Source organism: Lethenteron reissneri, chromosome 40 (genome assembly GCF_015708825.2).
Source record: "Lethenteron reissneri isolate LAM-NWPU_2019-01 chromosome 40, ASM1570882v1, whole genome shotgun sequence".
Lineage (NCBI taxonomy): Eukaryota > Metazoa > Chordata > Hyperoartia > Petromyzontiformes > Petromyzontidae > Lethenteron > Lethenteron reissneri.
Genome location: NC_083818.1, coordinates 10,855,944 through 10,870,586, shown reverse-complemented (window position 1 = coordinate 10,870,586; position 14,643 = coordinate 10,855,944). Strand labels below are relative to the sequence as shown.

Genomic DNA, 14,643 nt, shown 5'->3' with positions numbered 1-14,643 from the left:
ACGTGTATGTCATCGGGCTGGAATCAATGGCGCTACGTACGTGAAAAACAACGGCGCTACGCAAGTGCACGTCATAAAAACGAAACCGGAAAAAAAAACTAAATTAACTTAATCGGTACTGAGGCTCCCACAAGGCCATGAGGAGGGCGTGTGGCACAGTTTGGAACCGGATATCATAGAGTGCAGCGGTCGTGTCGCTACAGTTCTCTGCGGTGGGTAACAACGTCTTTAAAAACAACGGCGCAACGCCTCTCTAAATAAAATTAATGCTGAGCCGCTAGCGCATTCTGGGATTCAGAGGTAAACGGGACTCACACCCTGCAACTTGCAGACATCTCGGAACGGGAAAGGGTTATGTTGTCGCGTAAAGGACACCCGGACAAGCCTAGTTTTGAATCGATTTTAGACGTTACAGATAAAGATTCAGATCGTTTAAATGCGATAGCAGCTCAAAGCACCTCGCGTCACATCTCAACCATTCGATTGTGCTGATGGTAGCCTAGCCAAGGGGACTTTCCTGTGGCAGCTATCTCTGGGTGCAGTGGTGTGTGACGTGGTTTTTTTTCACAATCAAGAACTACGTGAGCAAAGTAATATTACACTGGTCAACAAAAAAAACATTTTTTTCTGGCCTGGACTTTTGCAGCTGTTTTAGACTAATTTCAGGGTGCTAATTCCAAATCTGATCTCAGATTTGCTCTATCACATCATTTTTATGCTATCGGCATACCCCATTTTCATAGATTTTACCCGAAATTAATTCGTCACTTAAGATTGCAAGTTGTTGCGAGTCAGTGACTACTTTAGTGTTAAAATATGGTGCTGTATTTTTAGGATAGTGTGTTTATAATAAAATTTTATGTAGATATCCACATTTATTTAATATTTTTCTTCTGCAGTTTTTATTGAAAATGCAATATTTGATATCTCAGAAACCAGATGCCAGATTTGGAATCAGCACCCCCAAAATTAACTTAAAACCGTTGGAATACCTTATGCCAGAAAAAGTGTGTTGACCAGTGTTATTTTTCATGCTGTAACCCTAGGACACGTGCCCTACTCTTATTCTCATACCATCACGGGATCTTTAGCATCCGTTGAAGCAGAAGGCACTTATTGACGGTCAGTACACTCCCATTATTAACCAGGGTGGCCAATGGGCTTGACCCACAAACGCCTGTTACGTGCAGCGAACGGATAATATTACCGTTGTTTTGCTAACAGTAGAAGGATAAGCAATCCACCAAAAATCACCAGAAGAGTATCTCTTTCTAAAATGAAAGATGTTTTTTTTTAAGGGCATGACCTGACGTCGAAATTGGCCAAATATTTAATTGATTGGGTGTCATTGCACCCTAGTGGCATCTATTGACACGTGGATGAAATACGATAGCTTAAAAATCATCATCATCATCGTCGTCGTGCTAATATTGATTTATCGAAATGTGTTTGTCTGTTATTCATTCAGCGTTTAACTCGAGGACAAAAAGTGGTTTGCGGATGAGACCCTGTGTACACATCAGCCCTCGTGGCTATTTTGTCACCACAGCAGCCACACCTGTAATGGCTCGATGCCCACGTGTACGATTTCATTTTCACATCGGTGAGTATCCGCGACCTGTGATGACATATGGTCGAGAAACTTGATAATCAGCAACAAAAAAAGATGTGAGCAAAAAACTGAACGGTCAGCAAAAGAAACACCGAGCGATGCATAATCCTGCAATCACGAAAGCTTCAAATCACGATTAAAACATGCTCTGATAATTATATTTGCATTGTTTTTCAAACTGATTGGCTTACACCAGAAACAGCCTTCTTCATGGCCTAGCCAAAACGCGAACAGATTTATTGCCAGAAAAGATAAAAAACCTATTCTTATTTTTAATACTTTGATACTGGCAAAAAAAGGTCCCATGATAAAGTGACTTCCCTGCCCAAACAGGCAAAGGCAGTGGGGGGTTGCATCTACATCGACAGGCGTGCGTGCGTAATGTTCCGAGCACAAGCAAAAGTTACGACGAACGCCGACAAAACGCAAGATGCGCACGCGAAAAAGATATATATCAAGCGCGGGGCGCAGCCGTCAATGACGATGTATCCAGTGATGCAAGGAATCAATAGGAATAGCGTGGAATCGATGTACATCTGTATGCACAGACCATGAAGCATCGTGACTGCAACAACAACAACAAAATCGTTGCCTCGTTGTTCATGGTACACTTTACCGACATTGCTCTGCAACATTTGCAAACATCAGCAGCTTTCTGCCGACATCGAATGAACCATGCTGGCCCTAATCTGCGGAATGTTTGTTGAGAACAAATGCGAATCAAATACTACATATAGATATTGTATCCCAATTGTGCTATCGGTGTCATGTCATGAAGCAATACATCCCCCCCTCCTCCCCGCTTTGTTATAACCACCACACGGAAGCGGATATCAGAAAACTCCTTCATACATTTATTCACGTAGTTTTGTCACTGCAATCACAGGTGGTGGTGGTGGTGGGTTTGGATCTGAGCCCCAGGATCACAGTGGTGCCAGCTTGGCATTCTTGACCTCTGAGCCACCGAGTGACCTTGAGTAATGCTTGACACACAGGCATTCGCAACCAATATTACACATAAGTTTTTTTTTTGGGTGGGATCGAATTATAAATGTTGTGGGTTTACTCTCCAATACACCGGCGTGCTGAACTAGTAACCAATTGGCACGCTTTGTTAACATAACAAACCTTACTCATTGCCTGTGTTGGGTGGTGGCGGGTTTAGCGACACATTTATATTCACGCGAGTAAATTGCTTATAATGACAATGTGGGAATATTTACAAACAAACCACTCTGTGCCATCGCCGTAAACCACATCTCAAAATTTGAAATGTACCAGTAAGTAAGCCGTGACGATATAATGTTGATGGAAAATTCATTTTTTTCGCAGGATTCATTTAGTGAATAATGAAAGCTAGCTGTAGGTCGCCACACGAAGCAGAACAAACAGAGCACGCGTGGAAATCAAACTAAACGCGTCACCACGCTCCAGTGAGCACTGGGACGGCGCAATCTCCATTAGTGACCCACAGCCAAAGGCCCGAACTGTAAAACTAATAATAACAAGGCTGGGATAACACCCGTGCCGCGCTTCCACTGTGTCTCCTAGCAGGGCAGAGCGTGGCGCTGGGCATCGACCTCTCCTTCCACAAGGGTTACGAGATGTACCGAGCCGACCACATCTCTCCCAAGAAGTACTTCTTCAACAACGACAAGGTCAACATCCTGCCCAACCAATCGGCCAAGGACTCGGAGCATGCCAGCTGCGGCGTCGGGGGCATCGGCGGCGTCGGCGTCGGCACCGGCACGGGAACCGCCGTGCCACTCCGGTCCCAGCCGTACTCGTCGGCCCGGGTGGAGGTGGCCTCGGTGCCAAAGTCGCAGGTGGTGAACGCCGAGGTGTCGCCGCCGCGCTACGCCCAGCCGTGCGACTTCCGCGACGAGGTGTCGGCGATGTTCGGCGGGCAGACGCAGAAACGCTTCGGGGCCAGGGAGGGCCGCCGCTCCGAGAGCGGGGCCGACGGCCTCCACGGGGACCGGACCACGCGCAGCGGCCTCTACCTGCACGACGGCCTCCACTCGGACGGCCTCGAGTGGGAGTGGTGCCGCAGCAAGTCGGAGCGCACGCCGCGACAGGCAAGGCCCCCGAGCCATCGCGCTCAAACAGCTCGCCGCACTTTCTCTCTGGGCGAGATGTTAACTACCTCGCCCGGTGTACAGGAGGTCGTGGGTTCGATGCCTAAACCCCGACGCGCGTTGTATATTTGGAGTTTGCGTGTTCTCACTCTCCCCGTGGTCGCGTGTAGATTTTCTCCAGATCCTCCGATTTTCCTTCACGCATTTAGAATCGACGGGCATTTAAGGTATTTGGCCGCGATAAAAGTCGACGCGATAAGCCACTTTGTTGAGCTGTCATTTGTGGTCAGGTCGCCTCTGAAAAGAGATATATAGCTCAGTGAGCTTTACCTGGTCAAATAAAAAGTTGTTTTTCCTGCCACTGACAAGGCAGCGAGGCCGCTTTGGTAGTTCAACACGATCGATGTTACATACACTTTAAATGGACGCGAACTGCGAAGAAGAATATATAACGGTAACTTTACGTTACCATTATGGTAAGGTACAGTTACTGAAAGACCCAAATAATATCAATTCCTGCAGTCGCGAAAGCTTTAAGTCAAGATTTAACTCAACATTATTGCTACTATACGTTACCATTACCGTGCGCTACCTTTACTTTCGTCCGTAATTGTAGGTCACCGTAACTTTAGGGTGCCGTTGTTGTCTATCATGCATTTAGCTCCAGACCATTCATTCACTTATTAAGTTGTTGAGCCAGCTGGCCAGGATTGGGAAAAAACCTCGCCCACTTTTCATCCAGGCAACTGCAGAGCACAGACTCAGTGTTATTAGCCTGACATTAAAGCTAACTGACTGCTACATATTCTTGGTTCTTTCGGTAAAGTCATGTAGAAGAGAAATAATATAATAATACAAATATTAAACAATAACATTCTCACGACGTTTCGACTGCAACACAAGCAATCGAAACGTCGTGAGAATTTTATTGTTTTATATTTCTATTATAATATTATTTCCCTTCTATGTGACTTTACCGAAAGAACCAATAATATGAATTCCTGCAGTCACGAAAGCTTAAAATCAAAATTTGACTGCTACATGTTTACGATATCATTTCCAGAATGATTTTTCCGGAGCGAATGTTTTTTTTTCTTCTTCTAATAATGCACAACACATTGGGAGAATATTATTAGCAAACCTTCACCAATTAAATGCATTGGGATGTCGCCATGACCTCACAATCCATAGGTCGCCGGATCGATCCGATCTCCCAGTATTGCCGTTGAATCAATGGGAGAATTTATGAAATCCTTCCACGTCTGTGGCCAGGTTGTTTCTGAAAAACCTAATAGCCAGTGGGCTTTGCCTGATAGTATATTACTGATTTGCTTCGCTTTCCTATACATTACATTCCTATTGTGTTTTTTGTATTGTTTGTTGTTGTAACTTTCTGAGCCACCCTTACTCGGCATCTGTGAAAAAGATCTTCACGGCTCATCGGAATCCTCCAGTGTCAATAAATATTCTGATTCTGTTATGTGGGTACGCAGCAATTAGTCAAGAGGCAGGTCACGTGTGGTGGGGTAAAGTATGGGTACTCCCAAGCTCTGGGCAGCGTGGAAGAGTAGGCCAAATCCCTCGAGAGGGGCTCTCGAAAGTTTTATCTTGCGGAGGCCCTTCTGCCAGCAGTGGCATGAGCTCGCAATTCCGTGGCTGCACCTTTGCCTTCTTATATACATTGAATCTGTTTGGATAACATTGTTGACACGTCGTCAAAGGGAGCGTAGGTAACTGCTGCACACGCTGCACTTGTGTCGTCAGTATTACAGTTTGGCTGAACGTAGAACATTTTACTCGTTCCCATTTTCAGTGAGGTTCCTGCTGTCACTTTGACAAAATTTCACAACAATAACATCCTTCATAATTGTTCTAGCACGACGCCCGCGTCGCTGCGCTCACCTGCCTCAATTCATTATATTTAAGAATTATTATGAGTAACTTTTTAGTCACTGGCAGCTTAAATGAGAATTAAAAACGGCAGTTGTTAGAGGCGATGACATGAGACTTTAATTAACCTAAACATTTTGGACTGTGCATGTAAGTTCCTCACATTCGCTGCTGTGGTGGCACAACGGAACTTTCCCATTTACAACAAATACGCCTTCTTCCAAGACAGAAAACACTGCAGTCTGATGTTTTAACCGCCTTGTTTGCAATTTAAAACACTTCAAAAGTAGCCAGGCAGACACGCTAAGCAAATATAGGAATACCTGTTGCACGTATAATCTGTCATTCTTGCTGCAGCCAGTCTGTTTATGACCGGCCATTTCTTCTTTCCCGCAATCAGACCCCTGCGTTGTTCAATGGATGCGTACAGATTACAGTGGTAGCGGAAAAAGAGAGGGCTTTGGGCTGAAGCTCAAAATAGATCGAGTTGCTGTGCAAACTTTTCCTTGAGCCTGGCTGCGATCAGCAGCTCTCGTCGCTGCGCTACCTGGGAGCAAACTTCCCCGAGTGCCGCTGCCCAGCGACTCGTCGGGTCTCAGGAGTTAAGTACTCGGATGGCAGGCTGCCTGCACATACCAGATGCTGTTAGGGTTTGGACTGCAAGGACGCGACAAGCAGAGACAGAATTGTAATTCCATGAGTGCATGTGTGTCGGAGCAGAGCTCCGAGTGACATTCCCCGTGTATGCGCGGACTTCCACGATTATTCACGTTTCCTCTGGCGTCGCAAACACTTGTAATTGATCAATGCAGCGTGTGGGTTTTCCTGGATAAATATAGGTAAAGGTGCAGCCCTGCTATTACCTGCCCATGTCACTGCTGGTGGAAAAATTGTCTACACTAGCGGGAGCTCTGTTTGTCACGTTGTATATTTATTTCAAACTGGCCAGACGAAATGTTGGATAAGCGATTGCAGCTAAATGTTTTTTTTTATCAGAATCAGAATTTAGTTTTGTTATCCTGGAAGAATCTGATGGGCTATGAAGAAAAATTTTCACAGATGCTGGAAGGGGCAGGGTCAGCGAGTTACAACAACAAACAATTCAACAATACAACAATAAAACGATAGCAGTGCGACATAGAGAAACAGATGGTCAAGTCACTAAAAATAAATATGTACAAATAAATAAAATATTTAAAGACAAATTGCATAAGGACATACATTCCTGCCAATTTTTCAACACTAAATGCAATCCTTGGGAAAGGCAGCAAAACAACAACAACAGTCCCAGACCACACCAAGACAACAACACAGAGTCCCTCAATGAAATTGCACGTTAAAATCTAACTATCGATACACAGGTAACGATCAAAGTTACAAATCACAATTGTGAATGTTATTTAATCCGGCACTAATCTAGATCACAAGCTGATAATATAGGCAAGGAAATAATCAAATGCACGAATAAATAGGAGAGGTATGTGATTCATGTTCAGCCTACAAACGGAGCACTTATACTGGTAGGAACCTCCTGGTTACACCAGCCCACATGGGATTATTGTGTCCGTCCGTCATGCATCCAAAAATGGGAGGGGTGGGGCTGGGTGGAGATGGGAGGGTGGGGAGGGGCTGGGTGTGGAGGGTGGGGTAGGGCTGGGTGGAAAGGGGAGGGTGGGGAGGGGCTGGGTGGGAGGTGGGAGGGGTGGGGCTGGGTGGGGAGGGGCTGGTCAACCCCGTGGTGCCCTTATAAAACTCAACGTTTAACCTACTCACGCCGGCTTGTGCCCGCCATCACAGTTGGCCAAATGCTCAAAACGCGTGTTTCTAAATGTGGAGGAAAAATCGGAGGACCCGGTGAATAATCCACGTGGCCACGGGGTGAGACACGCAAACTCCAAATATATAACAGGCGTCAGGGTCTGGATCGAACCCACGACCTCTTGAATACCAGGCGAGGTAGTTAACATCTCGCCACCGCGGTGCCCCAATGTGTCAGTATAAAAAAAAGGGTTTTGCGCCTCAACCACCAAGACCGCCGGGTACCATTAATCCTGTATGCGGAATCTGGGTTCCTCTGGATTGGCGCTTCATGCAGTCCCGCGAGACCGACTCAAAAGGATCAGGCATTACATGTTCTAGTTGAATTGCCAAGACTTTGGAACTCCCTCCCGGCTGAGATGCACCTCACACGTACTCTGCTGGGCTTTAGGGAAACGATGAAAGTGTTTTTCGTTCACAAAAGCTTTGGTTAAAGTGTGTGTGTGTGTCTGTGTGTGAAATGAAAACTGCTGTTTTTATATAAAAAATGTAGGGGGCCCCGAGACCTACGAGGGAAAAGGTGCCATGTAAAAACAGTAAAAGCAAAGAATATATTTACGTACCATTATCTCTTTCACGCGTGTTGGGGTTGTACCGCATTTTGTTGGGCAAGTTGTCCACGTAGCAGAAGCTTCTTCATGAACCAAGAAGTTAACGTCGAAGCTTCCGGCGCGTGGCACGAACAAACGTCGGACATTGTGCCAAACAACGTGTGGCACGACCCGAAAAGCGACGCACACGCGCACACACACACGCACACACACGCACACACACACGCACACACACACACACACGCACACACACACACACACGCACACACACACACGCACACACACACACGCACACACACGCGCACACACGCACACACACACGCACACACACACACACGCGCACACACGCACACACACACACACACGCACACACACACACACGCACACACACACACGCACACACACACACGCACACACACACGCACACACACGCACACACGCACACACCACACGCACCACACACGCACACACACACACGCACACACACACACGCACACACACACACGCACACACACACACGCACACACACACACACGCACACACACGCACACACACACACGCACACACACACACGCACACACACACACGCACACACACACACGCGCACACACGCACACACACACGCGCACACACACACGCACACACACACGCGCGCGCGCGCGCGCACACACACACACAGACAGGTATCCGTGGAGCTGTATGGCACGACCGTGACAACCTCCGCAGTGCTGTCTGAGAATTTCTTTCCATCCCCCCCCCCCGCCTCAACAAGGCCATGGGCTCAAACTGACTTTAACGCTCAAACTGACTTTAACACAATATCTGCACAATGACACCCTGACATATTTGCACTATGTTACCCTATTTGCATTTTTGTCATTTTATATTGTAATTATAGCTATTGTATATTTTAGATTTTATTTTATTCAATTTTTACATACTTTAGCTCCTTAGTATTAGTTAGACGTGTACCTTTAGTATAGTTAGACTTGTAAACCACTTATTTCAGATTTAAGATTCCTATATGTTGAATGTATGCACCTTCCGGCCAAAGTAAAAGTCAATTCCTCGTCTGTGCGAACTTTCATGGCGAATAAAACCCCTTTCTGATTCTGATTTCTAAACCACCCTCGCAAAAATAAAAAATAAACCAACCCCGTGTCTCTGCTCGCAGCGTCTGGGCGGCCTCTCGACTCCGCTCTGCGCCATCCAAGGCACCGTGTCGCTGCAGTCGCCCACCGGCAAGACGCTGTCGCTCTCCACCTATGAGATCAGCGGCGACGGCAAGCAAGCGCTGCCCGTGCCCCGCAAGGTGGAGGTCTACCGCTCCAAGAGCGTCGGGCACCAGCCCAGCTCGGAGGGGGGCTGCGGCGGCGGCGGCGGCGGCGGCGGCCTCGGCGACACCAACGTGAAGATCCACCTGGAGGTGCTGGAGATCTGCGACAACGGCGACAAGATGGACACGGTGTCCATCGTGAGCAACATCAGCCAGTCGTCGACGCGCGCGCGCTCGCCCTCGCTGCGCTACTCTCGCAAGGAGAACCGCTTCGTGTCGGTGGACCTGGACGAGAGCGCCTCCTACTCGCTCTTCATCCCCTCCAACAGCCCCGAGAGCGACATCAACATCACCATCCCCGACACGGTGGAGGCGCACCGGCAGAACAGCCGCAAGGAACGGCCGGACGACGGCGGCGGCTACAAGGAGGAGATCCAGCTGCTGAACCAGGTGTACCGTGAGCGGGAGAAGGGCGACAGCGCCACTGCCGCCGCCACTTAGCCGAGTTTCGTCGTCTTCTTCCTCCGCCGTCCGTGTGGTGGCGGTGGTTGTTTTATTTTGTTGGCTTTTCAAACTCAAGTTTTGTTGTTGTTGTTGTCGTCGTCGTCATGAGAACTAGACGCGAGGGTTGTTGAGCTATGTGGATGGCGCTGCACTCGGCGGTCGTAGAAGCTGTACGCGTCTTGAGTTTTTATATTATCACGATTGTTTACTATCGTTCAGCATGTCGGTGTCGCTGCAGCTCATCGTGCGTGTCGAAAGACGTCGGGGAAATGAAGGGAATGGATTCGAAAAAAAGAAAAAAAACCTGCCCGGAGAGTCCCGAGTGTCATTTAGTCCGCGAGGCACTTTGTGTAAGGCGCATCTCCGCTGGGCAGCGCCGAGACAGCGGGAGAGAAAGTCCACGTGTGCTATGGTAGAGGGACAAGTCTCTCCGCAGGCCAACAGGTGAAGATCACTTCACCCATTTTTATCCACTGCAGAGAATCGATGGATTGGACTGGAACTCACAGCATTTTCCAACCGAGAGTCGGACGATTGGGCATCGCGGTTAGAACGCTGCGCGTATTAACGCGACCGTGATGGGCGCGGAGCGTGGAAGTGGCCGGGGCCACGGACATTTGAGAGAGAGAGAGGAACGCTGCTGCTTTGAGCTCCGAATAAAACAAAAGGAGAGAGAAAAAAAAGCACAATCGGTGGCTGTTCTATTGACACGCGGCCGCAACGCTGCTGCCAGCGAAGGCAGCGGAGTAACCCCGAACGACGCAATCAGCCTTAAGTGCTTACGTTTGCAAGTGATGCAAAATGATCGCATAGGGTCCACGGCCTTACAAGCAACGGTGAAGGCGACGGTCAACACATAACGCCGGTTTCGAACCTTTGTAATCATGAATACGAAGACAACTGCATTTTAATATTTTAGAAGAAAAATAGCGTTCGTTATTTTACAACTCTTGAGTCTTAAACAAAAGTTCACAACGAATGTCCGTGACGTTGGGGAGGTAACATTACCCCCCCCCCCCCCGGTTATTTTATTTGATATGGAATGAGTTCAAACAGAGCTCTGGGCATGCAGCTCCATTGACATGTTGTCTACTTGTCAAAGGCGAAAGGAACAGTTAGGCGTATTCTATGTCACTTTATCTTTTTGCAAGGCAGTGTATGCTAACAAACAAAGATAAAGATCCCCCCTAGTATAGCCTTTACAGACTGTTGGGCAAGTGCTCTATGTGAGCACCTATGAAGGACGGTATGGCACACGAGGGGTGGGTGGCCAGCACCACGCCCGACCGCCTTTGTCTCCCCAGTAGCGATGTTTTTACACATCGCACCAGGTACTCAATTTAGGCTAAATCGACCTATGGGAGACTCGGGACCGGTTCAGATAATCGTCACTGCTGGTATTGGCCGTGAGCGAGAATTAAATTTGGGTCGCTGGGTTTGTAGCGCAGTGCACTAACCACTATACCAACTAAATACCAACACACACTCCGTGATTCACAGTTCCACATGTTTAAGTGAGAGGATGTGTCATCAGCACTCAGAATAAACTGCCCCTCTAGAGCGGGTTCTTTTGTCAGCATGTTTAATGGGCAATTTACTTTTTAATGAGCAGTTATTTTTTCTCTCTCTCTCTCTACTTTTCCAAAAGTAAATTCTTGCACAAAAGGAGCTAACGCAAACGCATGCACAGATGATCCATGATGATAAACGGAACTGTTTCAGGTTCATCGTAAAGTCGACAGAAGATCCTTGAGCCCATCACAGGCTGACCTTGCATCGACTGTGCACGATCTGCACGCATTGTACATCCCCGCACGTAAAACTGTGCACGTTTGTAATTTTTTCATTTCAAGTTGTCGTTGTTGTTTATAAACTTGCACGCAGGGCAGATGACCGCAAAGCGCCATCATCATCATGATCAGCAGCAGCAGCCACGATATATTAATGCTGAAAGGCCTTCACCCCCAAAGCCACCGCCCTATCCCATGACAGCTCCAGCACATCGCGTAATGCCATTGCTCCATCTCCGCAGCTGATGTACTTTATCGGGCGTTATTCCGTCCCTTGGCTGCCACTCAGGCATTAGTCTCAACCACCGACTGTGATCCATTCTCGCGATGTGCCCTGCCCAATGCAACCATCTCTCTTTTTTTCTCTTCTTGGTTCTTTCCTGAAGACGGCTACTTGCGTTGTGGTCGAAACGTCTTCACCTGAAGACGGCTACTTGCGTTGTGGCCGAAACGTCGTGAGAATTATTTTATGTTTTATTTTTATTATTTTATTACTTCCCTTCTACGTGACTTTACCGAAAGAACCAAGAAGATGAATCCCTGCAGTCACGAAAGCTTTAAATCGAAATTCATCTCTCTTTTCTTCACAGTCAACGCGATGCCTCCAACTTGCCAATGTTCTCTAATCCACATGTCCCTCTTTCTGCCTCAGAGTTCAATTCCGAGCATTCACCTCTCCCAAGCATCTTTGGACACTTTTCAGGTGTTGTGTTCCATTTTCTCCGTCAATGTTATGGATCCATTTGACGTGGCAGGTATTACGCACTGATTTATAACCATTGCGGTTTTCTTGTCCTAGGTCACCATCGAAATAAATTTGACCAAATGTGAATGACTGACAGGCAACAGTGAGACAGAGTGTGCACCGGTTTTGCCAATGTTAGGACTCATCAGCACAGTACAATCATCCATGCTCACTGCTGCAGTGTCTGCCTCTGGAGACCAGGTAGCTTGGCTAATGCCAACAATAATCACGTATGCAAATGGAGAGAACACCCCATCATGAAATAATTATCGAAGGTGTTTTTCAAACTCGGATCGGGGACACAAAGGCATGAATATAAATGGAGAAAACATTCACCGCCGTAAAGCTTTCGTGACTGCAGGGATTCATCTTCTTGGTTCTTTCGGTAAAGTGACTTTACCGAAAGAACCAAGAAGATTCACCGCCGTCTCGTATTTTTTCACAACATAGTCATGACAATGTTCAACGGGGTCATCCACTACCGCGTTTAGTTACTTACGAAGCCAATCACGAGTTGAAGGGAGATCGTCCAGAAGTTCTGGCAGGCCTCTCCGTAGGACAACCACTGTTGACTTTTCCACGCAATGGTTTTTATTTCATGGATCCTGAAGGGATGATGGGTTGCATCAACCCCTAAACCAGGACTTGAACGCGTAACCTTCTGATCGCGAGCCACTGACAAACCTTGGGAGAAATTGATAACAAGGCAACTGTAATTGGCAGTAGTGCACAAGCACAAATTAAAACATCGACTCACCTTTCGATTTAAAGCTTTCATGGCTGCAGGGATTCATCTTCTTGGTTCTTTCGGTAAAGTCACGTAGAAGGAAAGTAATAAAATAATAAAAATAAAACATGTTTTATTTCTAAAATAATTAAAAAACATATTATGTTTTATTTTTATTATTTTATTATTTCCCTTCTACGTGACTTTATATATTATGTTTTATTTTTATTATTTTATTACTTCCCTTCTACGTGACTTTACCGAAAGAACCAAGAAGATCGACTCACCTCATAATCGAAATGTTGGTTTACATCGCATGAATATAAATGTGTCGTTGAACCAGCAACCACCCAACACAGCTAAATAGAAAGGTTTGTATTATAAAGAGAACATACCAATTCGTTACTAGTTCATCACACCAGTGTGGTGTGGGGTTACTCTCCAAATATACGCGTTAGATCGCGTACATTTATATATAATTTATATTTACGCGATCTAACCCAACAACCTCTAATATGTATAATATTGGTCGTGAAAGCCTACGTGTTAAATTAACTCACCTCATTCATCAATAAACACTGCCTTTGAAGAATACATAGTATATGGTAGACATAAGTTCACAATGTGTCTTCTGAAGTTATCAGCTGGTATTCCAACTTAGACATCGATTTATAGTTGATACTCAAAATCATATCACTTCGAAAGAGAGACGAGAGGGAGGCGGGGAGATTCAATGACTCATAGTTGGGAGACAGCCTTGCTCAATTGCAGGCAGGCAACTGGAAGGAAGGGGTGAGAAGGATTAGCGGAAGGTGAATGGATGAGTAAAACGAGGCGAGGTGAGACTCGAGAGAGGGTAGAATGAGAAGAGGGCGAGAAACGGCAGGGAAGGGATTAGAACATTCCAAGAGGCGGGAGCGTCACACCTCAGTGAGTGAGAGCCAACGCAGAGAGCCGAGGGAAAGGATCAGTTGAGGACATGAGGATTTGGGAGAGAAGGATGGACGGGGGGGGGGTCAAGAAAGGAGTTGAAAGGTCACCGCGAGCTTTTGTCCGAGAAATTATTTGTATCGAACGTGTCTTTGAAGAGAGCTTCGAGGTCCTGGTGACTCATCAGAGGACGCCTTGTGTGTCCTGCTGCCTGTATTGAGGTCGCATTGTACAGCGGAGTGCAACACAGGGTCCAGTTTCATTAAAGTACAGTATTAGCAGAAGGCAAGATTATATATACATGTAAAAATATATACTAGTCAAACTTAAACTTGCACAGTATATACATTTAAAAGTAAACTGAGACTAACAGGAATTGACATGATAATAAATTAAGCTATTTATCCAGACAAATGTTTCCTGAAGCTTAAGACGTTTATTTTTAATCCAAGGATTGTCCTGTCCTTGTATATTTAACCAGGTCCTTTATAGCGAGTTCTTTTCACGTGGGAGGACAAGAGAGTGCCTGGAGAAAAACCCAAAACCTATCCAAGGGGTCAATCCGCAAAGGGTCATATTCAAGAATCCATTCGCTGCGCCACTACCTCGTAGCGACGTTAACATACATCTTCGTGATCCGCCTACCCTCCTCGCCACTTAAGATCCGAGGATTCCCTGTCTGCGATGTCATGTAACCGCCCTCACTGCCGATCGTCTTGACA

General features: G+C 46.6%; 1 protein-coding gene across 1 annotated transcript in view; it reads left to right on the top strand.

Annotated features, from left to right (window-relative positions):
• The window catches only part of GPR149 (G protein-coupled receptor 149), a 34,101-nt gene extending 21,049 nt beyond the window's left edge, over nucleotides 1-13,052 (top strand). The window contains exons 3-4 of the mRNA XM_061568139.1: nucleotides 3,164-3,690; nucleotides 9,124-13,052. Of these exons, the coding sequence (XP_061424123.1) occupies nucleotides 3,164-3,690; nucleotides 9,124-9,726 (1,130 nt within the window). The 3' untranslated portion in view covers nucleotides 9,727-13,052. The remainder of the gene's footprint in view (nucleotides 1-3,163; nucleotides 3,691-9,123) is intronic.
• The last annotated feature ends 1,591 nt before the right edge of the window (nucleotides 13,053-14,643 follow it).